The sequence below is a fragment of the Alligator mississippiensis genome, chromosome 4 (genome assembly GCF_030867095.1).
Source record: "Alligator mississippiensis isolate rAllMis1 chromosome 4, rAllMis1, whole genome shotgun sequence".
Taxonomy (NCBI): Eukaryota; Metazoa; Chordata; order Crocodylia; family Alligatoridae; genus Alligator; species Alligator mississippiensis.
Genome location: NC_081827.1, coordinates 170,966,914 through 170,994,836, shown reverse-complemented (window position 1 = coordinate 170,994,836; position 27,923 = coordinate 170,966,914). Strand labels below are relative to the sequence as shown.

General features: G+C 45.0%; 1 protein-coding gene across 1 annotated transcript in view; it reads right to left on the bottom strand.

The window, feature by feature from the left end:
- CDK15 (cyclin dependent kinase 15) overlaps window positions 1-27,443 on the bottom strand; it is a 91,183-nt gene extending 63,740 nt beyond the window's left edge. The window contains exons 1-5 of the mRNA XM_014594366.3: window positions 25,594-27,443; window positions 24,520-24,669; window positions 24,250-24,347; window positions 22,594-22,673; window positions 14,970-15,064 (exon numbers count right to left, since the gene is read on the bottom strand). Of these exons, the coding sequence (XP_014449852.2) occupies window positions 14,970-15,064; window positions 22,594-22,673; window positions 24,250-24,347; window positions 24,520-24,537 (291 nt within the window). The 5' untranslated portion in view covers window positions 24,538-24,669; window positions 25,594-27,443. The remainder of the gene's footprint in view (window positions 1-14,969; window positions 15,065-22,593; window positions 22,674-24,249; window positions 24,348-24,519; window positions 24,670-25,593) is intronic.
- Window positions 27,444-27,923: the final 480 nt, after the last annotated feature.

The window sequence follows — 27,923 nt, the reverse complement described above, 5'->3', positions numbered from 1 at the left end:
TGCTCATGTGTCGCAAGCAGGGTCGTTGCTCTATTCCTGCTGTTACCAACAGGTTCCTCGGCGAATGGAGCAGACTTCAAAACCTCCAACTCGGTCCTGAACCTTCTGTCATTTTAGGCCAAAAACATAACTAACGACTCATTTTATGGTTTTTCTTTTTCCTATTAATGATCTTGTACATACTTGTTTTGTTTTGTTTTAAAGCCTGTTTGAGACTTTACGCAGTGAAGCCAAGTCATAATGTTTTGAGTGAAAAGCTCTGAATTATTGAGAGAGAACAGCATTGGTAGTCTGAAGGTTTGGGGGATGTCGCAGAAAGGTTGGGTGTGGACAGAAGCATTAATTGAGGGAACGTGAGGAAAGAGATGAGGGAGATGATGATGGAAGGGGGCAAGTAGTCAAGGTTCTAAAGGAACCTGTACATTAAAAGAAGAGGAAAAGGAACGATTTGGGAAGAGAGGTGACAGTAGAAGAAATGAAGAAAGGCCGCTAATAACGGTACGAAAAATTGGTGTTTTCAGAGCTACGATTTAACTCAAGTATAATAAGCCACAATTTAAAAAACCCTCCGTATAGGGGGCATTAATCTGATACCGCACTCTCAATTACCTTAGAAAATCGAATTAGAAAAGATTATATAAAATCAAGGGTTACAGTTTACTGCGTTTAAGTTAATTCAAGTGTCGGTGTCTTTGATTATCTTGTGTTTACCATGGATCATAATAGCCATTGTTATATTTGTGTGTTTTAGTTGTTGGATTTTACCGTATCTCAAAACGAAGTTAACCACGCTTTTTGCTTTTGTATATACCCGCTTGCCAAACACTAACAATGATGAACAAAATGGTCTGTATGTAAACATGATGTGACTTGCTGTGCCATGGGCAAGGGGGCATGTCACAACCAAATTAAGTAGTGCCCATGTCACAAACAAGTAAAACCATTCAAAACAGTTTTTTTCTGCACTAGGTTAACTAAGGGTTAACAATAATGATAGTAACCGCTTTTTTGCTGCGCGTGTCAAAAAGAAATTTATTGCTGCGCCACTAACAGAGATAGAACTTAGCCTTCTGTGCTGTACATAAATCATTATAACTGGTCAGAAGAAACAGGGAGTAACCCTATGATAACACCCTAGCGAAGACCGCTAGATAATTAGCAATTCTAATTAAATTTATGACGTGGCGAAAGGCAATTGGCTATTACACAAATAAAACCCGTCTTCACTTCCGTGAAGAACGGGAGACCTCCGCGCACACACCTGAAAAACCTCTGAACGTATGCGTGAGAATAACTGACAAATTGATCGCTTGTCAGTCTCCCCCGTCTCGACCTTATCAGACGTAAATCAACGACCTGCCGGCCCGACTTTTTTCTCCGTTTATCTGCCCGACCAAAGAACTCTTATGCAGACCGACCTATGACCTACGAACCTTAAGCTGTAACTAACCAAGTATCTCTGACCTCCGCTATTCACCACCTTGACGGCGTGAGTAAATAATCTTGCTTTGCAACCAATAAGCGTCCGCCTAATTAATTCCACTCCAAGCGTCACAAGTACCCGCCTGACGGCCTTCTAAGGCCTCGGACCCTTATCTGCCCGGATGGGAGTCAGGGAGAGGTGCTGGCCGGCTGCCCTGGGTCCCGACATGGCGTCACAAACAGGATGTTAAGGGGAAATGTGATGGAGTGGGAATTAATTAAGAACTGCCCCTGGTGTAGTGGGGGGCGCCACGTAGATAATGCGGATGAATTATGGGCCCACATCGCTTATCACCAAGCGAGCGGAGCGGAGACAGGGTGTGTCAGCGGCTACTTCTTGCTGAGAGGAGAGGAGGGAGTTGGAAAGGAGTAGGGAGGCTCCGAGTGGGACAAAGGGAAGATGATTAACGTGCCGCTCTGCGCAGTGTCACTCCTACTGCGTGAAAATGCAAACTTAAAAACCCAGTTAGCTACAGTCAGCAAAGCTGCTGCGGAGATGGCAGCGTGCCAAAACCCTCCGTTGCCACCAGAAAATGGCACCGAGAAAAATATGAGCTGCCCAGAGAACCTGAAAAAGAAGGGCGGAGCCACAGAAGAACAGGCGAGACTCCACCCAGCTACCCCGCCCCCTGAGATGACGTCGCTCCCAACGGCCCCACCTCCGTCCCACAGGGAGGGGGCAATGAGTGAGAATCCGATCCTCCCATCAGACACAGTAACAACTACAGCTGCCGCTCATCATGTAACAATAACCAAGCAAGTAACCAACCCAGAGGGTGCAACCACCACCACCACCCTTGATGTCATCGAAGCATGCATGGAGATTTATGGAGAAGAGGACATCATCACCCTTTGCCTTCTCCTCAACTTGCTCATTACTCAGCCAGCAAAAAATCTTTTAAGTCAACTTCCACGACTACAAGCCCTTATGAAGTCAGTAGCTGCAAACCCAGCCGGCATATCAAGCCACCTTACTGCATATCCAGTCAAATACCAAGGGCCAAGACATCCCCAATTCAACTCACGAAAGGAATCAAGACTGCCACCCCAGAGGACACCGGAGGAAAGAGCCATGCTTGGGTTCCTCCTAAACTACTTCACGCTTACCAAGCAACGGCTACACGTCCTAGGAGATGCGAGACAACGACAACTGGCACATATACTAGGCTACCAACCTCGACCGATACCGCCAACCGGTCCGGGCCCTGGAGGCACCCATGCCTAACAGCGCACTCCGGATAACACCGCAGCCTGCCCCAACAGGCAACTACTCGAAGGGGGCATTGATGAACTATTCCAACCACTACAACATTATGCTCGTAGATATACAAAAGACAATTTTATTGTTTTTTAGTTTTCTTTGTTTGTTTGTCTGTTTGTTTGTTTTGTCCCCTTACAGGCTCAGCGGTGACGAAGAAGCAATCTGGGACTGCCCAATCGCAAGAATCACCGAGCACCAACCTGCAACACACCTGAGTCGACGACACAATGACCGCCTGCTCATGTGTCGCAAGCAGGGTTGTTGCTCTATTCCTGCTGTTACCAACAGGTTCCTCGGCGAATGGAGCAGACTTCAAAACCTCCAACTCGGTCCTGAACCTTCTGTCATTTTAGGCCAAAAACATAACTAACGACTCATTTTATGGTTTTTCTTTTTCCTATTAATGATCTTGTACATACTTGTTTTGTTTTGTTTTAAAGCCTGTTTGAGACTTTACGCAGTGAAGCCAAGTCATAATGTTTTGAGTGAAAAGCTCTGAATTATTGAGAGAGAACAGCATTGGTAGTCTGAAGGTTTGGGGGATGTCGCAGAAAGGTCGGGTGTGGACAGAAGCATTAATTGAGGGAACGTGAGGAAAGAGATGAGGGAGATGATGATGGAAGGGGGCAAGTAGTCAAGGTTCTAAAGGAACCTGTACATTAAAAGAAGAGGAAAAGGAACGATTTGGGAAGAGAGGTGACAGTAGAAGAAATGAAGAAAGGCCGCTAATAACGGTACGAAAAATTGGTGTTTTCAGAGCTACGATTTAACTCAAGTATAATAAGCCACAATTTAAAAAACCCTCCGTATAGGGGGCATTAATCTGATACCGCACTCTCAGTTACCTTAGAAAATCGAATTAGAAAAGATTATATAAAATCAAGGGTTACAGTTTACTGCGTTTAAGTTAATTCAAGTGTCGGTGTCTTTGATTATCTTGTGTTTACCATGGATCATAATAGCCATTGTTATATTTGTGTGTTTTAGTTGTTGGATTTTACCGTATCTCAAAACGAAGTTAACCACGCTTTTTGCTTTTGTATATACCCGCTTGCCAAACACTAACAATGATGAACAAAATGGTCTGTATGTAAACATGATGTGACTTGCTGTGCCATGGGCAAGGGGGCATGTCACAACCAAATTAAGTAGTGCCCATGTCACAAACAAGTAAAACCATTCAAAACAGTTTTTTTCTGCACTAGGTTAACTAAGGGTTAACAATAATGATAGTAACCGCTTTTTTGCTGCGCGTGTCAAAAAGAAATTTATTGCTGCGCCACTAACAGAGATAGAACTTAGCCTTCTGTGCTGTACATAAATCATTATAACTGGTCAGAAGAAACAGGGAGTAACCCTATGATAACACCCTAGCGAAGACCGCTAGATAATTAGCAATTCTAATTAAATTTATGACGTGGCGAAAGGCAATTGGCTATTACACAAATAAAACCCGTCTTCACTTCCGTGAAGAACGGGAGACCTCCACGCACACACCTGAAAAACCTCTGAACGTATGCGTGAGAATAACTGACAAATTGATCGCTTGTCAGTCTCCCCCGTCTCGACCTTATCAGACGTAAATCAACGACCTGCCGGCCCAACTTTTTTCTCCGTTTATCTGCCCGACCAAAGAACTCTTATGCAGACCAACCTATGACCTACGAACCTTAAGCTGTAACTAACCAAGTATCTCTGACCTCCACTATTCACCACCTTGACGGCGTGAGTAAATAATCTTGCTTTGCAACCGATAAGCGTCCGCCTAATTAATTCCACTCCACGCATCACAAGTACCCGCCTGACGGCCTTCTAAGGCCCCGGACCCTTATCTGCCTGGGTGGGAGTCAGGGAGAGCTGCTGGCCGGCTGCCCTGGGTCCCGACAAAAAGACAAGGATTTGTACCCCCAAAACAGGTGATCTGGGCCCCATGAATAAGACACCCAGGACCGATTGCTCACACAATTTAGGGAAGGAGGAGAGTCTTTCTCTTTTTTGAATGATCCTGATTATTGTGAAAAAAAGAGGGTGGGTTTTCATGGTGAGTGTAACCACCTTGTCTTGAAAGATCATGATTATTGTGAAAAAAGAGGGGGGTTTGGGGTGGTGCTGGCAGGTGTATACATCTCAGAAAGAGTGTGCAGAGTGCTTTGAAAGATCATGATTACTGTGAAAAAAAGAGGGCGGGTTTTTGGGGTGAGGATAAGCACCTTGTCTTGAAAGATCATGATGATTGTGCAAAAAAGAGAGGGGTTTGGGGTGGTGCTGGCAGGCGTATACATCTCAGAAAGGGTGTGCAGAGCACTTTGAAAGATCATGATTACTACCGGAGCAAAAGGGTAAATTTTACTCAGAGAGGAGGTAGTCTGTGTAACTTGGATAGCAGTTGTGGCCTGTATCATAAGAGGGGGGGTCATGGTAAATGCGGTGGTAAGAATGGGTGGTGAACCAGCAAGTGGCTCACGGGGCGAAAAGTAAGGGCCTGGTTAAAGAGGAGCGTGGGGAAGGCTAAACACCAGTTGAGAAAAAATAAGAGATACCCTATTAATGGCACTTTAGAAGGCCCCTCAAACACTTCCCCTCCTCCCAGGCCTGACCCTTCACCAGGACCCATGGAGCCTGAGAGAGGGGGTGGAGAATATGATTTAGGAAGCCCTTTAGAGGGTCCCTCAAATGTACCCCGGCCTCCTAGACCTGACCTTTCACCAGGACCCACAGAGCCAGAGAGGAGAGATGGTGACTATAATTTAGGAAGCCCTTTAGAGGGCCCCTTAGATGTTCCCCAGCCTACCAGGCCTCCCCCACCACCAAGACCTGAAGGGTCAGAGAGTTGGGATAACATATCTGGTGTAGAAGACAGTTTAGAGGACCCCTCAAGTGCTCCCTGGCCTCCCAGGTCAGCAGAGGATGTTTTACCGGATGTATATATGGTACGGGTGAGAAGGCAAGAGTGGTCTGGAGCCAGGTTTGTGGGGACAAGGTACACTGAGGAGTTCTGTTTTGTGAATCTTGAGCATGTGCCATTACACATGGCATACGAAGCCATAAGCAGAGGGGTAGAAGAAATTGTAGCAGAGATTCATGGGCAATGACTATGCCCAGTTATGTATTCAGGCAGATAGCATGGCAAACTGTTTATACTCTTGATCTATTAATTTAAACCAGATGACCCCAGAGCTGTTTTTAGAGTGGTTCTGTGACCTGTTACAAAGCCAGAGAGAAATATTGCTTGATTCAACATTTCGGCTGGTTGTGGTCATTGTGAGAGGCCAGGGCAGTGGGAGCTGTAAAGTTATAAGCTCTATCCCCTATTCCCAGATCATTGCTAAAAAGAGGAAGTATTTAATCGACTTGAATACCTATGATACTAACCTGTGCTTTGCAGGCAGTCTATTGGCTGTTACAAAATGTAGAGGGGCCAGAGATGCCGAACTGCTAGATGGTGCCAAAGAACTGCATAGGAAATTAGGCATGTCTATATATCAAAAGATTATGCTCCATCAAGTACCTTTGTTTGAAGACCTTGAACAGGTTAACATTCACATAGTGCATAAGGAAAAAAATGGGAGGTATTTATTTAAAACACGAGGCACCCAGATACCCCGACACCTGTTTTCTTCTGCTGCATGGTGAACATTATTATGGTATTTTGGATGTGAAAAAGGTGTTTGGCATGAGAAATTATTGTGATCTTTGTCAGACATTGTACAGCTCTGTATAGCCACACATGCAGGTTCCAATGTCATCTTTGCCTGAGCCCAAACTGTGCTGAAAACATGGGCAGGACGTAGAGGTGCCCTAATTGTAAGCTATTCTGTCGTTCCAAAGAGTGCTTAGAAAGGCACGTGGCCCTGGCCTCTGAAAAGCGGATTGAATATCTGACTAAAACTCTTGTGTGATGAGTGTAAATCTTACGTAGACAAAAAGCACGAGTGCAAAGGGCGGCAGTGCCAAGTGTTATGGGAAAATCATGGATGTAAACAAGCACTGGTGCTTTACACACCAGATTAAAGAGCCTGAAGAAGGCAAGGGGTACATTTTTTATAACTTTGAATGTGCGCAGGAGACGGGAATGCATGTGCCCAACTACATTTTTGCAATGGAGCTAAAGACAGGGGAAAAAAACCTCTGAAACCCGCAGGCAAAACCCCCCAAAAGGCTTGTAAAGCTAAGCCCAAAAAGCCAGAAAGCACTTGGGAGTTTAAGGGCAAAGAGTGTCTGTCTGATTTTATTAAGGTCTTTATGGTTAAAAAGTTCAAGGACTACACCTTCATAGCTCACAACGCCAAAGGCTACAATGGTTACTTCATTGTTAGCCAGTTATTGAAGGAAAAAATGGAGGTGAAACTAATCACCCAGGGCAGTAAACTCATGTGCATTGAAGTGACCAGGCTAGGCATCCGTTTCATAGATTCTTTAAACTTTTTGCCAATGAAACCTAGCAGGCTTCCACAGGCAATGGGTTTTGAAGGATGCAAAGCTTATTTCCCACATTTTTTTTAACATGGCACAAAACCAAAATTATGTGGGGCCTCTCCCGAAGATGGAGTACTATGGCATTGAAAATATGATGTCTGGTGAGAAAGGACAGTTTTTAGAATGGTATCAGAATAACCACGATAAGACCTTTGACATGCAAAAGGAGCTGGCCTATTATTGCCAGCAGGTCGTAAAAATTTTGAAAGAGGCCTGCTGCCTCTACAGGGATGAGATTATGAAAATGACACGGCGGGTAGACCAAGTGAAAGTAGATGCTCAACTCCAAAATGTAGTACGCTGCATAGATCCTTTCCAATACATCACGCTGGCCTCCGTCTGCATGGCCATGTACAGGTTTATGTTTTTGGAACCACGGACCATAGCGCTTCTCCCCCCCGGACAACTATCACAGACAGAAAAAGAGGTTTTCAACCTCATCTATCCAGTGGCTAATGTACATTTCAGAGAAAGAAAATATTCAAATTCGATATGCCTTACAGGGTGGGGAATTTCAGGTAGGCCCCTATTTTTTAGACGGCTACGCGTTTGAATTTAACGGATGTTTTTTCCATGGTTGTGTCACTTGCTACAGTGAGAAAGACCAGAACCCATTGATGGGGACTACCTTCGGGTTTCTGTATTACCAGGCATTGCACAACATCAATTATCTCAAGAGACAGGGGTTTATCATTAGGACCATTTGGGAGCACGAATGGAGGGCTCTGCTAGAAACAGATGGGGAGCTGGCAGATTTTTTAAGCAGAACCCTGCTGCCTTCTCCATTGGTGACTAGGGATGCTCTTTTTGTGGGGAGAACTAATGGCATCTGTCTCTATTACCAAACTAAATCCGGTGAACAAATACACTATTACGATTTTGCCAGTCTTTACCCCTTCATAAACAAAATGAAGAAATACCCAACCAGACACCCTGAAATCATTCATGACAATTTCCAACCCCTGTCGAGCTATTTTGGAATAGCCAGGGTGAAGCTGTACTCACCGCAAAACCATTTTTTCCCTGTGCTACCCATCAAGGTGAACGGGAAACTTATGTTCACGCTGTGCCGCCTCTGCGCAGAAACAAGACAGCAAAAGTGCAACCACACTGATGAAGAGAGGGCCCTCCTGGGCACGTGGTGCACACCAGAATTGAATAAAGCTATCACCAAGGGGTACAGAGTAGCTCAAATCTATGAAGTCTGGCATTTTGCTGAGAGGTCTAGCACCCTTTTTTCATGGTACATAAAAATGCACCTCCGACAGAAGTAGGAAGCCTCGGGCTACCCCGCCTGGTGTACCAACCAAGAAAAACAAGAGAGATACGTGGCCAATTTCTTGCAAAAAGAAGGCGTGACCTTACGCCCAGAGCATATCAAACCCAACTCCACAAAGCGCCAAATAGCAAAATTGTTTCTAAATTCTTTGTGGGTAAATTTGGTCAGAGAACCAACTTGCCCAGCACCAGCATTGTGAGAGACCCCGAAGAATTCTATGGCTACCTCTTTTTTCCCGCCTACGAAATTTCATCTTGCGACTTTATTGGTGATGAGGCAGCCTGCGTGTGTTCGAAGCATGCCAAAGAGTGTTACATGCTCTTGGGTAACACAAACATCTTTATAGCTTGTTTCACCACCGCTTATGCACGCTTAGAGTTGTATGAGCTGTTAGACAGCTTGCAAGACCGGTGCAAGACACAGATTCTGTGATATTTGTGAACCGTGAGGAAGATTGGAATCCCCCACTAGGCGATTATTTAGGCGAGTTCACCAGCAAAATCCCACCAGATGAACACATCACATAGTTTGTGTCGGCCGGTCCGAAAACCTATGGGTACAAGTTGTCCAGGGGAAACATTTGCTTGAAGGTCAAAGGGATTACCCTGAGGAAAGAGAGCGCTGTTTGCAGGGTGACTGTACGAGTTGAAAAATTCTCCGCAGTTCCGATCCTCCAGGTAAACAGCCAACCAGTGTTCTCCAGGTTGATTGTGCGGATGCATGTTGATCACCAAGCTCAGGGGTGTTTGAGACAGTCGAGTCTTAGGAAGCCAGTCGCAAGGGAAAACGTCTAAGAAGGTTTCTTTGGCATAAGGGTCTGAGGATAAAACCCTGGCGAGCTGTTCAGTGTCCATCTTTACATGTAGTCAAACAGGACGTTTCCCCTCTGATTTATTTCTATGACGTTGTCAAAGACCCCATACATGATCATGTTAACCATGGTGGACAAAGCCACAGCAAAGCGTATTTCTGCTCTCGGGTTCCCAGTTTTAATCAGTGAATAACGATCAGCACGCTCCTGGTCAGGAGATGGTCAAAGGCAAATAAGGTGTACCCCAGAGCAAACGCCTCACGGTTGATGATCAGGGCCCGGTCTTTCATATGTTTACCAGCTGTCTGTACCAGCTGCATGTATTCTCTCACGCAGTTACTGTTCTCAAAATCTGGTTGTAGGGGCTTTGTCGAGGTTTGTTCTCCATCCACGTAGAGGACCACAAAATTAATATTGTAATGTTTAAAGTTAAAGGGGTTCTTAGCATAATTCCCACTAAAGGCATCGTTATCCACGAACCTGATGACGGTGTGTTTGGGCAACTGCCCCAGAAACAGATTGTCCTGGTTGCTGACTTGGCTGCCGGCAGGAATGCTAAACACTTTCATACCCATGCGGTATACGAGTATTTTAGCGTTGGCCGTAAGCAAGTCCTCCGCGTGGCCCAGTTGGACACCCAGGGCTACCTTCACTTTTTTCACAAAAAATGAGACAGATGTGATTTTTAGTTTACATTGGCCAGCCACTGCAGTGCCCATCAAGCAGAATGCATCTTTGCTGCATGTCAGTTTAATTTTCACATCCATGCCATTCAGCAACAGTTTTTCTTGAAAAAACAAATCACTATGGAGATGACCAAGCAGCTCTATCTTTTTGCTCCAGTCTGTCAGGTTTTCCTGTCTCTGAAACCGGTGATTATCGCCATCCTGCGCAACCATTTCATGATGCCTGGGGGTATCTTTGTAAAACAGGCCGGCAGAAATTTGGGTGGTGAGGGTATCATTGCTGTAGTTGAGAACCGATTCGATGAAGGCTTGGTAAGGGTAACAGTTGATGCTCTGGCTTATGAGACGATCTCCCAGAGCGACATCCAGCTGACTGAAGACAGAGGCTAGCGGGTAATTCACCAGCCCCACTGCTGCCCCGGCATCAAGATCAGTTCCATCACTTTGTACAATCTTGCAGCAAAGGTACAGCAGCATGTTGTTCAAGTCCATGTAATCTTTGCCATTCCCAGCTATGAAAAAGTTAAGGGGGCTGGACTTGGTAATAGCCGAGAGTGGGGGGGATCTCAACATACAGGCTTTTCTCAATGCCGGACTGTGTAGGGGCTATTTGAAACACATCCAGTTCGGATTTGGCGCATTCTTCAGAACCGCAGTGAACAAATGCCATGGCGGTTAAAATATATTTCTGTTTCCTCCAGGAGAGCGCCCCTTCATTGTCCCAGGCTGCTGCTTGGTTTTTCATGTGTGGCAGCCCCATCGACTTACTCTCTTCTTTTTAAGGGGTTGAGGGGTCCTGCACGTCCGGAGTCTGGTGCATCTGTCATCTTTTAAGGCTCTTTCTTTGAATATACATGAGGCTGGATCCCTCCTGCTTTGCTGGCTTGACCACTTTATCCAGGACAGCTCGGGAGATGTGACTGATCACCTCTTTGGCTACATTTTGTGCTGAATTTTTAGCGTGGGGCTTAATAATCTCCAGATTCCTTCTCAAAAGCGGAACAGCTTTTCTAAAGAGGCTGCGAAATATGCCTCCCACACCAGCCTGTACATCACGGGCACCCCCTGATATCCGGGGAGACCATACCTGGCCTGGGCTTTATAATAATTTCTGTACAAGTTAGGGTCCCCATAGTTTTTTACCATCACCATCGTGCTTTTACTTATTTTAAAATCTCAAAGTCTTCTGGGGGTGTAGCTGAAGCTTAACAATCACCTTAACAAAGCAAAATGAGACATGTTTGTTCTGATCCATCTTTATTTCAATGCTGATTGTGTTGATGTGATGCTGACTAATGGGGACATAATTCCGCTTGTCATATATGATAGTGACAAACTTGACATTGCTCCCATGGGTAGGTATGCAGCGTAGCAAAGAAACCGAAAAGTCCCTGACAAGCTGATGTTCCACAATGTCCATGTAGACATACAGTGAATTGAACCCACTGGTAATATCAGCTGGGAAGGGTGGTTTTTTAACAGAGGCCCTGGGTAGCATTCCCAAAATATAGGCTAGCTCACCATGCGTATAAGAACCATAAGAGTTATCTTTGGATTTAAGTCTCACTTTTCCAATCACTTGGTCATAGTGCATAACTAATTCGGGTGAAGCAGGGTGGGTGGTAATTGTATTGTTCATAAGATCCAGTAACTCTGTGATGGTTGTATAATACCCCTGAAGCAGCAGATACCCCCATTTTTTAGTCCCAGAAATGATTTTGAAAGGGGTGTCTTCGTTGATGTTGTTCCAGTTGTGCGGGTATTGTATTTCTACTAACCCTATCTCCCAGTTCCCAAGCAGATCCAGAGGTTTAACCAGCTGTATGGTAAAGTTCAAGCTGGTGTTCTGCGGAAAAATCCTTGCGCAAGCGTTGCTGGGCAAAGTGATGTAAAAGCCGCCATCACACATCTTGGCCTTCTGACTGAGGTACCCCTATATGTTACAAACTTGGGAGGCTTCCACCCAGCTGTTAAATTTAGCTGGCAACCCCAACCATTTCACCAACAACCGCTTCTTTCTTCCCTTTCCTTTCATTGCTAGACCTTTTTCAACCCTGTAAACTCTGTCCTGTTTGGGGTTCACTTTTTGTAGTTCTTCAGGGTAAAAAGAACCCTCGATAGGTTCATCTTCGTAATCTTTTAGGTGGTATACAGGCATTTGCACGCGTCTAAGGACTTCATCCACTATGAAAATCTCATCGGTGAATGTTTGTTCATAACCTTTTTCAAACCTCCCTTTGGTCCTAGACACCCTCACGTGGTCTCCTTTTCTAAACACGGGTGCTACTGGTTTTATTTTGAAATAGTCCCCATACATGGTTTTCCACACCTGTGGAGAGTTTGAGAAGTTCACGTCAACAGGCCTGGTACGGATAGTTCTATGAAAACTGTGGTTGTAACTCTTTATAAACTCTGGTAACACATCAATACAACGAAAGGTGTTGCGGGCTTTAAAATACCTCCACATCTTTGATTTTAATGTTCTGTTAAATCTCTCTACCACTGCCGCTTTCACTTCACTGTTCATCACAAAATGGCAAACATTATACTGTTTTAACAGTTTGCTTAAAGACTTATTTAAAAATCCTTTCCCTCAATCAGTCTGTAATTTTTGAGGTATGCGGCCTCTGTAAAAATGGTTTTAAAGGCCTGAGCTATTTCACTGCCTGACTTGTTTTTTAGACCCATGGCCCAGGAATACTTTGATAATATGTCTATCACTGTTAAGATTAACATAACCCCACAATTGTGCTTGGAAAACTGCTGCATATCCACCAAATCTGCCTGCTGTTGCACATCAATATCTGAAACAACAGTCTTGTTTCTTTTAAAATGTCTTCTTGCCAGTTTGTGTAGGGTGTAAGCATCCTGATCTGAAAGCCAGGTTCTGAACCCTGCTTCTGTTCAGAACCTTATTCTGCCTTTTGGCGGCTTCAAAAAGCGTGTTCACCCCGCCAAAACTGCCAGCTTCAGCAGGAGAGTAATAAATTTCCTTTAACATAGCCTCCTGTGTAGACATGTCTGGTAACCACTGCCCCACACCCACCCCACACTAACACCCTTGTAGTGCATTCAAACGCTTGAGGACAAATTTAAACCATGGTAAAACAAGGTTTATTAAGCAGGTAAGAAATACAACATTAACGAGGTCTTCAGCCTCATCTTGAACAGTTGTTCAAAACCAGGTCACACAAGAAACCTTCTTCTGAACAGGGGGGTGGGATACTTTTTTATTTGAAAATAGCCCCCAAGTACACCCCTGCTCAGTGACCTCCATGGGCTCGTAGCCCTGCTCTGTGACTTCCATGGGCTCGTAGCCCTGCTCTGCGACTTCCACAGGCTCAAAGCCGGGGTTAACGGTCATTGTCTTTGGACAAAAGTGTTGCATCAGTCTTTGGTCTTGAACTGCTCTTTTGGACACAAACAAAAACAGTTCACGCAAAAGACCTTTACTTTCAGTGGGGTACCATTGTGCATGTTTTGAAAGCTCTCTATGAAGGTGTCATCTACCTGCAAAAACATTGTTATTAACACAGGCCCAGACAGTTACAAGAAAATCACCCCCACAAAAATCAGCTAAATTAGTTACCTCAGCAGAGTCCCTTGAGACAGAGTTGTCCACACTCTCCATAGGCAGTTCTGATACGGACTGCTCAAGTTCTGTCACGGTCCCTGGTCTTGTTTTGGTAGACTTGGCATCCATCTCATGCTCCTGAATCTCCTCCATGTCTGCCCCCCATGTCTGAGCATGGTCTCAGACAAACAGCTGGGAAAGCGGCTAGACCTGGTGGGCTTGCAGCCTAAATCCCACCCCCTCTACTCTTTCCAATTGGTCGTTCTTGGGAGGTCCGAGGCCTCTGAAACCCCCGCCAATTGGTCAGGGGTGGTGAGGGCAGGTTGTTAGAGGGGTCACACCACCACCACTGCCACCCCATAGAGCTACCTGGGGGCTAGAGCAGTCTGGGACCTGATAGGTCATAACTGTACCATGTGGTCTAGGGAGGGTCTTGCAGCATGAGGGGTTGGGCTTTGGGGGTCTGCATGGGCTGTCCTTCTGATGTCATGGACCATGTGGTGGTGGCATCACACACCACATGACTGAGGGTGGGGGTGGAGTTGCTGATGTCACACACCACGTGACTGGGGGTGGGGACGGAGTTGCTGATGACAGACCATGTGACTAGGAGTGGGGGCGGGGTTGGTGACATCACACACCACGTGACTGGGGTCAGGGGCGGGGCTGGTGACGTCACACCACGCGACTGGGCTAGTGATGCCACACACCATATATGGGGGATGGGGTGGGGCAAAGGGGACGGGACTTCCGGTCCAGCCCACCTATCATGTTTGCATTGAAGGGCAGTGAGCCTATATACTACTAGCCTTAATCCATGCAGCTTTTAAAATATGCTTAAAGTTCAGCATGTGCGCAACTATTAAGTATTAAGCTAAATCTGGGCTCTTGTCTGCTTGCTGACTCATCCCAGGTGCTCAGAATGTTAAGTCATTAGTTGGCAACATTAAACATTTTTGGATTTCAAAGCTTTTTCAGAAAATGGCAGTAGAAGAAAATCATATTTTCATTTATTTTCCTGCTTGCTTGTTTGATGGATTGATTTTTTACTCATATAAGCTAACATTAGAAGGACCAGCAATAAGAGAAATTTATTGCTCAACAACAGGTTTCTCATCAAATTGTGATGATAGCAATGAAGGAAATCAATTTTTGCCAGAGTAATTCAGATAAGGCGTAGTACTGTCACTAAGGGGAGAGAAAAATGGGAGGAACAAAGCTATAGGGCTGGAAGGCAGGAGATTCAGAGAAAAACCAACACCAGTACCAGTCACTGTACTGAAATTGTTCATGACACTTTCCTCCATTATAAAAGCTTTATAACGCTAAAACAATTAACAAAATTGATCTCCAAGTCTCTGCCTAATTCTTTGTGACAGGCTAGAGAAAGAACAACTCACCATATATTCAAAGACAAATGTCAGAGTCTCTGTTGTCTGGAAAATGTCATGCAGGACCACAATGTTGGCATGTTTCAAATGCTTGAGAAGGGAAGCTAAGAAAATATAAAGGAGGAAATCAACTTAAGAGCTACCAGGGGAGTTGAAGTAGCATGTTAATGTCCTGGGATGCGCATGACTCCATCAATCCAGCTGTCTGAAAACACTGTTGGGCTAGATCCACTGAAGCTGGATCAGTGAATTGGAAACAATACCATCCTGCACCAATCTGACCCCTGGTACTGCAAGGAAGATTTCTCTCTAAATATTGTCACCTCTGGATCTCACTTGTGATTTTCTTCAGGGAGGCAACAAGTTTAGAAACCATTGCAACTAGCAGGAAGTGACAAGAAGGTCACTACACATTCTACACATTCTGTCCCTTCCCAGCCAACACCTGCAAGTTATCGGACAAGTTTTGGGCTAGGTTGGCCCTTGGCAACAATCCCACAGAAGGGAGTTTGTAGTCACTTTCCATCCTGCCAATGTCAATGGGACTGTACATGGGATTTCTGCCAACATAAGATGGTGTGGACACAACACCAAATTTAGCCCTCTGCTATTATTTTTTAAAAGTATATGCATATGTATATATGTAAGTATATGTATAAGTATATATACAGCTTAGGGCTCTAGAGCAGGGGTGGGCAAAATATGGCCCGCAGGTTGCATCTGGCCTGCCAGGCACTTTCATCCGGCCCACCAATGAATTGTACCCCACCCAGCCCTTCTGCCCATGAGGGTGGGAGTGAGGTGCCCATGCATACACCCTCCCCAACATATCCTATTAAGCCTCGCTCCCACCCTCATGGGCAGAAGGGCCTGGCCCAGCCAGTAGCAGCTTCCGGGAGGGGCTGCTGCTGCCCCTGCTGCAGCTGCCCCCATGGGAACCTGCTTGCCTTCCCAGGTGTCCAGCTCACTCTGGGCAGCAGGTAGGGAAGCAGTGGGGGCAGGGGCAGGGGCAGTGGAACTACACCTGGGTGGAAGCACAGAGAGCAATGCAGAGCCCGCACCCAGGAGGGTGGTGGGAGCATGGAGCTCAGCTGGGCAGGGTTTGGGTGTGAGGGAGGGTGGTGGCTGTGGGGACACTCCACACACTCCCCCACATGGCACACAGCCCCCATTGCCAGTAGCAACAGCAGGCAGGGACACTCAGGATACTCGTGCCCGGCGCAGGTCCTGGCACCTGGCAGGGCGCGGCTCTTGCCAGCGCTGCACGCATGGGCAAGGAGCTCAACCTGCTTGGCCCGCCTCTATTGCGGGGTCTCCAGGCTGCATGCCTGCAGCTCCCACGCTTGCACTGGGGGAAGCCCCATGCTGGAGCCAGCTGCCTTACCTGCCCCCTCCTGCCCGGGTCCCTGGACTCTGCCAAGAGTGAAGGGAGCCCCATCCCCTACTTCCCTGTAGAGTTCAGTGCAGGGCTTCCCCCAGTGTGAGTGTGGGAGGTGCAGGTGCATGGCATAGAGCCCTCATGATAGAAATGGGCTGGGTAGGCTGAACTCCTCCTTCTTCCCCCCCACATGTAGCGCTGGCCAGAGCTGTGCCCCACTGGGTGCCAGCGCCTGCACTGGGCATGAGCCCCCTAAGCCCCCCCTGCCTGCTGCTGCTGCCTGCAGCAGGGGCTGCATGCCATGTGAGAGAGTGTGGGGGGGGTCCCCACACCCCCCCACCCTCCCTCACACCCCACAAACCTTACAGACCCACACCCTGCCCCCACAACCCTGATATATACACATACCCCAACATACCCTATGCCCCACCACACATAGCCACACCCCCTCACAGTACACCCCAGACATACCCCCACACCTCACCACATATGCGCACACACACACACCACCATACATCCCCCCCCCCCCACATCTCACCATACACACACACATACCCCACACCTCACACCCCTCCACATAATACACAAAAGTAAGACTTTATTTTTGGGTTATTATACAGTCACCTACATATACAGGATGCAAACACAAATCATGACAAAAATATTTTTTATAATAAAATTAAAATATATTATAATAGGTGTTTGACTTTTAGTGTATGATTTGTTTTATTCTGGTTTTAAGATGGCAACCCCCCTCCCAAAAGGAGTATTGGGGGAGGGGCAATGGGAGAGACTTCTGGTGGCGAGGATTAGGGGGCAGGACTTCTGGTCCCAGTATTGCAAACAGCGGGCAGGGCAACTGTCAAGGGGCAGGGCTACCCATGCAGCCCTGGACAGCTCACCAAAACCCGTTAAGCGGCCCTCCAGCTGAAATAATTATTCGTCCCTGCTATAGAGTGCTCTCTGATTAGTTGAGGGTGAAGTTATTACATTAATATTTACACAACCTCAGCATTTCAATATTTTTGCCTCACTATTGGGCAGAATTACTGCAGTTGTCCAGTCCCTGGACTCAACTGTTTTTCCTCTTGGCATGCTTCAGCATTTCTCGCATTAGGGCAGGATCCATCGAGCACTAACAGAAAGGCAATTTCCCAGGAAGAAAGTTGAGCTCAAAGCAGTTGATGCTTATTAGTAATATTATAGCAGTGTCCAGTTCTGCAATCAAGATCAGAATTCCATTTTGCAAGACACTTTACCAACACACCCTAAAAGACAAGTTCTGACCTAAAAAGTGAAGTGACTCAGTCACCAGAGTCATAAAGCACATTTGGCTTTTTATAGAACTCTCTGCATTCCAGCTTGGGAGAGGCATCGGATGGGGGGGAAATAGCTATTTAAAACCAAAAACATATGTGCAAAGAAGTTAACTCTGTAAGCTGGTAGCCAGGTAAGGTAAGTGAAAATGTCTGGCTTATGGCTTTAGTTCCTTGAGTAACTTACTTTGAGATGTTCTGATGAACCCCTATAAAACAAGCTTGTTACGTCTTTATATTCTAAGATCTAGGTTGTGCCTGGCCTGTAACGGCAGAGTAGGGAAGAAAATGCATAAAAATTCAACAGCTTGGGCAGAGTCCTATTTCATTTTCTGTACTTGAATGGCAGTTGGGCAGCCACTTAAATTCCATTTTTGGCACTTGCACGGTTTGTGATCGTATTGCATGAGCAGTATGGATACATAACATGGCTACAGAGCATGTGCAGTTGGTTACACTCTGGCCAGACAAGGGCAAGTTCCAGAGTAGTAGCCAGGCAAAAATCTGTGACGGGGGTACTGGATGCCAGAGAAGGAAATCCCTCTCATCTTTTGGCCCAGTAGTTGAGTGGGGGGTGGGGGTGTACTCACCCGGGTTCTAGGTCCCACTTACACAGAGGGAATTTGAACCTATGAATCTCTCTGACTTCCCAGCACAGTGTTCAAGTCACCATGCATTATCTGGTCACATCTCTAGCTTACCCCTTCATACTTGTCCATTGGGCAGGAAACAGAAGGAGATATGTGGTGCCAGGAAGAAGAGAACAAGTTAGGAGGTATGTGGGTCACTGAGAGAGCTACTGTAGTGGAAAGGAGGGGGCCATGCATTTGAACCTAGACCCTTGATCTGTCTAGGGCAAAAAATCTCCCACTTTTCTTTATCCAATAAATATTAGAGGGTTGGAGAGGGGCCTGAAAAATGCCCAATAAGGCCTAGTTGATAGAGTACTGAGCTAGGAAGTTGAAAGGATGTAGATTCCTTTGTGTGAGGGGAACCTAAAACCTAAGTCACCTGCTTCCTGGACAGGCACTCTACTCACTAGACTATTGGATCAAAACATTGTCTTTATTCCCCTGGATTTTGTCTGACCACAATTTCAGGACTTACACTCACATATGCATGTAAAGAGCTGCGTACCCGCTCTGCTGAAGTGCAGCCTACTGCAGATGATCAGCAGCCATGTGAACACTGCAAATGAAATAGGGTCACAATCTGTGTGTAAGTGCCAAAAATGACAACCAATTGAATGTGTGAAAGTCCAGGAGGTCAGTAAATGTGGCCTTCAGGCATCAGAGATTTCTTCTATCAACTGGTATAACAGAACAGCACAGATATTCTCTACATGATAACTGCCTGCCTATGGACCCAGTAGAAATGCTCTGGCCACATCCTTTATGCATGCTTTGCAGGTGGATCTGGGGCAGGAGAAAGTGATGGTGCAGGTACCTTCCTTCCACTGTATAGCACAGTGAGGTCCCCCCTGCCCGGCTGGCGGAGGACAGCTGAGTGGACCAGACAGGAAGCAGGTGCAGGAAGTGGGGGACTCAGCCACCACCACTATCCCTGGCTGAGCCACTCCTTACAGTTTAAGCCTCCAGATTGGCAGGAACATCTAGGAAGCCAGGCAGGGAATCAGTGTAGGAAGGGGAAGGGAGGAATCAATCCACCACTGCTGCTGTCCCTGTCTGAACCAGAGGTGGGAGGAGTTCCAGGTCTACTCCTGCCCCACTCTTGAGGGAGTAGCTTGAAGGAGAAGCTGCACAGGGTACTGGGATTAACTGGGGACAGTAGCAGCAGCAGGTGGATCCCCCCTTCTAGGCCCTTCTCCAGGGCCTGCCCACCCCAGCAATAACTCTATGCTATCCAGAAATTCCCATACCATGGAGGATTTCCAGCTGGCCAGATCCAGTAAGTAACAGCTATCTTGTAGTAAGGGAGGAGCACAAAGGGTCCTTAGTAAAGAAGGAAGTCAGATGTACTGTATCTGAGTTAGACACTGTGCTTCTGAGAGTTGCCCCTCTAATGGTGTATCCTTGCTTCCCCCTACTGGGGCTGGCCTTAAATCTTTTTAATTCTTTTGAGGCTCTCCAGGATGAAGGGGCTCTAGGCTGATGGTCACTGGCCACTCCTCCAAGGTAACAGAATGCAACATTTCAATAAATCTACAGTTTCGTTCAATGACACTTGTGCTATTGACTTACTTTGTAAATTTAAGCTGTGAGCTGTCAGAAAGCTCAGTGTAACACAAAAGATTTATCTAAAATAGATTCAGCTTAGGAGCACCACCAGTTTCTATTAAAGTAAATGAAAGTTACGGCTGTCAGTGCTTTTATTAGGGTGCCTCAATTAGGTGCTTACCTTCAATTAGTGTGACCTGATCTTTTGAGCACAAAATTAGCACCAGAGATTTAAATAAGTACAGGTGGGAGGATCCCCTTCTTAAGCTTATTGTACTGATAGGTTTTTGGGGTAACTGTCTAGCAAAAACCCCACAGGATTTGAGCATCTGCACCCCCATATAATACAGGACATTTAAACACCACTCTCTGCTTTCCCTCATAATCAGGATAAAGTCTCCATGCTGATTCTTATCTTATTTACACAGTATAAATCAGAGGCCGCCCCCACTGACTTCTGCAAAGTTACTCTGGATTTAGCCATGGTAAACAGACCACAATTCAGACCTCCTTCTGTCTTCTAGGCCTGTTCTGTGAGTTCTGGGATATCTGGTCCCTGCTTGCATCCCACTGACCTGAGTGCTGACAAAATCAACCCCAGCTTTGAAATTCAATACTAAGTGGAAAATATAGATGTGGGAAGTCCTGACCCCTTTCATTTATAGATGTTTCTCATACTAGACAAGAGGCAGGCACAAAGGTTGCATATTTCCCCCTCCATTGTTTTCAACATAAGAAAGAAACTGGATTATGGCTCCTTGGGGTATCAGAGCAGGCTAAAGTAGTAGCCAAATGGCAGATTAAACAGACAGTTTTGGAAGTTATGTCTGCAAGGGCATGTAAACCTGTAAAAGAGAAAATTGGAAACTTAAGCACAGACACAAAGCTAAGAAATTAAAAAGGCTGTAGACATTTTGCTCAGTGCTGTGTGAGTTCTCAGGAAAAGCATCTCATCCCATGTTGAAGTGGTAAACTTAACTAAATGCCAGTTGTGTGAAGACCTTGGTCACCATGGAGGCTGGACTCAATGATCCTCTGGGGTCCCTCCCAGCCCAAATGTCTATGAAAGTCTATGAAAAACCATGCCCAAATTTCAGAGGATGCTGATATCAGCCATCATATAGAAAAGTAGCACTCTGGGACACCCATATCATGAGGTCCCGAAGGCAGAGCCTATGAAGGGCAGCTCTAGTTTGCATTTGCAGATTACTGTGGCAGATTTCTGTACAGAGCTGAGCACTATGGTGTCCTTGTTAACTGGTGACCAACCTTTTTTGGCAGGTGTGCCACAAAATAAGCCCCACACCCACTCCAAAGTGCCAGTCTGATCCCCTTCCTCTGCATAATTTGTTGCTTTGCTTTCTGCCCCCTGCCTGCTCTGTTGTTCTGTTTCCTGCTCCATGTCCTATCTGTTGCTGTGTCTCCCTGTTCTCTGCCAAGTCTGCTTTGTGACTCACATAGAGGTTGTCCATGTCAGTTGTGGCACACACGCCATGGGTTGGCTGCCTTCTTCTACTCCATGGCTGTTGCTTATAGGTGTTATGGTAATAATAGTGTTACTGTACCAACACTGAATAGAAAACAAATGTTTGAACTAGTTAAATCTTAGCTAAATTGTGGCTTTGCCTGCTTGTCAACACAGGTCAAGTTAGGAGGAGCTATGAGATAACACTTCCAAAATGCTTGGGGAACTACACACAGTCCCAGCTACTACTGTACCCTTTCATTAACAGGGTACAGCATGTGCTTTTTTGTTCCAATGTATGTACAACATTTGGCTCAACTCTGCTCTCTCTTCTGGGGAGAAGGGTAGCACATGGCACCGTCTTCAACACCTTCAGCCAGCTTCCCATAGCACTTCAAGCGGGATCATGCCTAATATATAATTTATTACACATATTACAAAAACTACAGTGCATGAACACAGCACTTGCAAAACCACCTGCCTTGTTCACATGCATTGTGATATATGCTTTCATTACATGATCACATATTATTTTCCCCATAGGCAATGTGATTCAGTGCTCAGAGCATATGGTTATCACCTCAGCCCTGCCACTAACTTTAGTATGTAGCTTTGGAGAAAACAGTCTGCCTGTACCTCAGTTTCCCAGAGGGGAAAATGGCTAGTAATAATATCGCCCTTGTTAAGATCAACCTAGCTTCATTCAAAATGCTAGGTGCTATTGTATTATTATTACAAATTTATTGTCCCATCATGTTTTTTATGTCAATAGAAGTTTCAAATTATCTACATGTATTATTATTTATGATTTGTATTTCTGCAGCATCTGGAGCCCTTAACTGAAACTGGGGCTCCCCTCATACTTGACACTATACGAAAACCTAGCAAGGAACTCCTGCTGCCTTAGAAAGCTTTAAGTCTAAGTAGACAAGCTAGATTAAGATGTTTTAAAGCCAGTGGTGTTATCTCCATTACAGAGAACTGAGATACAGAAAGTTTAAACATTTTGCTTAAGATCAAATAGAAAATTTATGGCAGAGCCAGGAATGAAACTCTGTTTCCCTGAGTCTTCATCCAATGCTAGTCACAAGATCAAACTTTTCTTTCCTAAAACCATCAGTGCCAAACAGATTTACAAAAATGATAATTTTAAAGTGTAGCCATGAGAATCTGGCAGGCAAGGAAAAAAAAGGAGTTAAGACACTGACACATACAGAGCTTTTGAGATTAAAATAAGAGGTCTTGGAAAATGAGATACATGCTTCCCCAATGTTTGTATTAGATGTATCTTTCTTACCTTCCCGAATGGATGTAACAGGCACTCCCTCCTCTGTTTCCAGACTGATAACTTTCAGAGCCACCAATTGGCCATTGATTCTACAGGGACAGAATGAAATGACATAAACTGACTCAAATGTTGCTCATGAGTGTCTAAGGATAAGTCTACATGGCACAGTGCTGTGCAGAGATAAGTTTAGTACCTGTAATAACAGGTAATTAACTTCATGTGCGGTAATCAAGTTACCCAAGTTAGTTGTGAATGTGTTTGTTCAATTATCAAAGTCAATGGCAGAAGGCAGTTTTGTGCAAAGGTACCTATCCTGGCCCTACACACGCTTGTTTTTGGGATTATTCAGCACTTTTCTGATAAGGTTTTTAGGGCTCAGTTCCAAACTCCATCAAATTTAAGCTCAGAAGAGGTTTCTAACCCTAGTTAGATTCGTGACTAAATGAGCCCTGGCATAAAACAGACTAGCAATATGGCTGCTGTAACTAGTGTAGAATAGACCCCTAAGAACAATTCTGCTGGTTGGGTATCAGTAGAATGCACTGTATTCCCACTCTGTTTTCCCTATAGGCCAAAACCCAGGCAACCTGAAGATGCCCTAATACAAAGGACTCAGCCAGGTTTACACCAAGCAAGTATTTCCTCATGCCAAGAGAATCCACTGCTACTCCTTTGGAACAGCTTTATGGTCACTTTGCACAGGACTGGCAGTACAAAGAGACCTTCTGAGGACTTAATCATAGAAAAAAAATTCTGTGAGTATTTTTGGGGGTAAGAGAATCTTCAGAAATATCCACCATATAACTCGGTAAAGGGAGAATAAAATTTTTATTTGCTTCTCTCCATTTTGGATACTTAGTGCATCTACGCATGCTGTTAAGGTGCACAATAAACTCTGGCGCAGTTCATACCAGAGTTATCTGCTCCTGGGTGCAATGTCTACAAGTATTCCTGGGGCCGTAGCAATTAGAGCCAGGGTAGAGCAGCCCTGGGCTGGCAGGGAACATGGCAGTGTCAGCCCCAGGCTCTAGAGGGGGCATTGGGCAGCAGAGGAGCTGACAGGAGCTGGGGGTCTGGCCCTGGCTGGCTGGGCTGACCGGGCGCAATTTGTACCCAGTGGTCACCATCCACACAAGCATTTGATCACAGTTAATTACTCTGTCATAAGATAATACTAGGCAAATCTACAAGAAATGCTAAAAGTGCAGTAGATTAATTCTACTGCACATTAGCGTATCACAGCTAAAGCCCTGCTAATGTGCTAATGTGCAATAGAATTAGTCTACTGCACAGTAGAGTAACTTAAAAGATATACGCTGATGCTACTGCACAGTAGCACTGATTACCACACATGAAGTTAAGTACCTGTTATTACAGGTACTAAACTTAATGCACCGTAATTATGGTTCATTAATGCATGTGTAGATGTGCCCACTGTCCCCAACAGTACCATCTTATGGCAGAGTTAATTAATTTACTGCACCCTAATACCGGTGCACATGTAGATGGTGATGCTTTACTGTGGAGTTAATTAGCCAGCTCCACAGTAAAGCCATGTGTAGATGCACCCACTCAGAATCTAATTTTGAATTAATTCCTTGCATTCTGGTAACTGGATAAAATTAATGAGGAAGTAGAGGGAAGCTTACTGTGGAACTTGCTCACCTGCTGATCCCTTTGTAAACTGTAGAATAAGAACCTTCGCAGAGCTTCTCAAGATGCAGATAGGATGTGGCAGTTCCAAATGGGAGGCCTCGTCTTTGCTTAGATGAGGAAAATGTATATTTTTTAGATGTTTCTTTTTTCAGCTAAAATAGAGGCTGATGCATAACATCCATTCTGTACATAACTCTTAGTAATCAGATCATGATTCATGGGAATATTGAGCTCAGGATAAATATCTTCCCTTTGACTCCATGTATACTGTGCACTCACCCATTGGTGTCTCTCCATGAACTTTCTCTCCTGGAAAGGATCACTGTTACTTCACCGACTCTTTTTCCGAGACCTCTCTACCTGGAGTGTGTGGAACCATGGTGATGGGAATGAAGTCACAGAACGTGGCATTTTGTTTAGACCTGTGAGCTGTGGGGAAAAAAGCAAACTAAATCAAGAATAAAACAAGGCAACCTCTCTCTTACTATTGATGCTATTTTTTCCTTTCATCTTGATTTCTGTGATTCTCAGCTCTTGGTTATATTTCCATCTCCTCTCCCGTATTCATGGCTCTCTGTATAGGCATAATGGGAGCAACTGCTACAACCTTCGTACATACTATAGATGATATTTAAGAATACATCCGGAACTGAGCTGCCTTCAATGCTTGGTATCATTTCAACCAATATTACATGTTTTTGGTGACATCCATATTAGACTATCTTCCCCGTGATTTCATCTTCTTTCTAGCTTGTAATCTGTGTGGAACAGGGACTATAAGGTAAAATCAGAGGTGAGACTGAAAGGAGTCCCATTTTACACTTTCTGCTCCTTGTTTCCCCTTTAGTTCCCCTTCATACTGAGACAGTCTTATCACCATGCCTGTATTTGGCCCACTGTTATTCTATTGCTATAAAACACCACAAGAAGTTATAGAACCCTACAAATATTCAATGACAATAATAGTTATCAGTGAAATTCAGCCTCCTAGCATGTCCTGCCTGTATTACTATTTAATCCGGATGTAACAGAATTTCTGATCCATGTCATAATGCCTCCTGCAGCAAACTGTAGATCTTTTGCCCTCCCCCCTCCCCCCTCCCCTATTTTTCAGTTCTTCCTTGTAACAGAAATTGCTGGTGTGAGACCTGTCTTCTCAGATCATCACACTGAGGGAATTAATTGTATCCTTAAACAAGGGGTGATTATAATTCTTCTCTCAGTAGGGTATCCACAAGCCTAACGGTGAAATAGCTGGAAGCTTTCTCTATGTTTTCAGTGGAAAGTTTCACTGAAGACTCTAAGATGCTTAATTGACCTAACTGCTGAAATGCTGTTTGGGATACTGAATACCTCCAATGTAGACTCCACTTCCACATGCTGGGGCTTCTGGTGGTGTTGAGGGCCCTCTCTCTTTGAGCAGCAACCACAGCATCCTGGTTTCCGAGCTTTTATACACAGAATTTCCCCCATGTTCTCCTAAATTCAGTTGAAAAAACAGTAGATTGTATGTCTCTCTTGCCTCTTTGCTGCTTTTTCACCAAAGGTCAGTAGTAACAGCGTTCATGTGACTCACATGAGATCTGTCTCAAGCAGTCTCATGATTTCAGCAGTTTTTCTCCATAAATCTAAAACCCAATGACCCAAATTCATCCCTGGTGTAACTCCACTGACTACAATGAACTTGGCTTAGTATCTTCTAAAAACTACCAATATTTTATGTACAAACCAAGGAGAAAAAAATACCCACACCAACCCCTCAAAAATCTTCTGCTCACACAATGTTGTTTTAACTCAGTGTTACTTACCAACAAATAGGAAGTTATATTTCTTATTTAACGGTTCTTGGCCTCCCTTCACATATGTATTGGTTTGTATTGCCTCGTATATCAGTAGGTTTTATTCTAAGGTATATGAGTGAGGTGGTGAATTATGGTTGTAGCAAAAACCCTTAGCTTGAATTTCCTCCCTTCTGCACATTTACATTTTTTAGCCGTAGTATGCAGAAAGCTTTGGGCGCTATATGTCTTTGTTTAGTTGTTCCTGAAGGACAGAGAAAAGCGGTGATTCATGGAATATATTCTGGACAACGGTGCAAGGCAGTGTTAGCAGATCAATGAATCCAGCTCAGAATAGATTCAATCAATTATATATTGCAAAGGCAGTGTACGCTAGCCTTACATTGGCCAGAGATCAATGGCTGTGATGGCTGTGTCAACACCAGTGCTGCCTCCTGTGCCAGTCATCCTCTTTGATCCACTATAAGAGGAAGGAATGAGTATGTCATGAGTGTTTTGGGGCCAGAAAAGGAAGGGAGGGAAATGGTAGAGCGAGACTCTGCTACATGTTTTCTTCACTGGAATTAGATCCCTACAACTTTATCTGTGACTGTAGGGGACAGGACTAGGAGCAATGGCTTCAAACTGCAGCAGAGGAAATTTAGGTTGAAGATTAGGAACAACTTTCTCATTATGAGGGAGGTCAAACATTAGAACAGGTTACCTAGGGAAGTTTTGGAACCTCTGTCCCTGGAAATATTCAAGAATAGGTTAGACAGACACTTGGCTGGGCTGGTTTTAATCAGTGATGATCCTCCTCTGTGCAGGGGGCAGAACTAGATGATCTCAAGAGGTCACTTCCTGCCCTACTTTCTTATAATTCTATGATCCTATCCTATGATTCCTGACTGAAGCTTCAAAATTATCATGTTTATTTGAATTCATTATATGAAATCTTCCTTTGACTTCAATCCATGGAGTCGAAGTAACCCTCTTCCCCTAATTCAGTGTTGAAAGGGGTTTGTTTATCAAAAAGAAGCACAAGAGTTATTCCTTTGTCCCATTGATCAGGGAGTTGTAGTAGCCCTACTTCTGTTATAACTCCCCTGGAGTACATGGCCCCAACAAGGGAAAAGATACAGCATAAGAAATTACAGTGCATGGAAGACAGGGAGGTACTTCCCAGCCAAACCCAAACAGGTCTCCAGTGAGCAATTTATTGCTAATACCTCCCATCCCTTTTTTGGTCATTTCCTTCTTTTCTTTGGAGTAGGTTTGTAGTGTTGCTGGAACTGCAATGGTCCAGAAAATGTATGAGAGGCACGGATTATTTTGATGTTATTATTATTAGCCTAGTTCAGTAGCATAACCGAGGGGGGGCGGGCAATCAGGGCAGCAGCCCCAGGCACCCTCTTTGTGGGGGGATTCAAAAGCAGCAACTGATTGAGCTGCTGCTATTGGCATGGCAGCCGCCGGTGCTACCCCAGGTGCCATGCAGCTTCCCTGGGCACGGAGCTGTGCTGTTGAGTCTCTGGCACAATTATATACTTGGGAGAGATGTTAAACAAAACAATTATACTGCTTTAAGAGGGTGAGGCAGACCGTTGTTCATGTGAATCTACTCTAAGTGTTATACGTGTTCTCTCTGTAGGTAAAGTTAAGCTACCATAGTTGATCATGTGCTTAATTCTGGGGTGAATTGCTGAGGTTTCCCTTCTCTTACTGTGGCATATAAGTGATAGACAAAACAATCACAATGGATCAGCTGATCTGCACTCTTGGGTGGTAAATCCTCCCTTCCTCCCCATCCCCGTACGTCCCATTTGTCCACAGCTTTGGCATACACATGGTCTGGAAATGTTAGCACATCTCTTGTTTTTTCTTTCATGTTTGTGTAATTCTGTA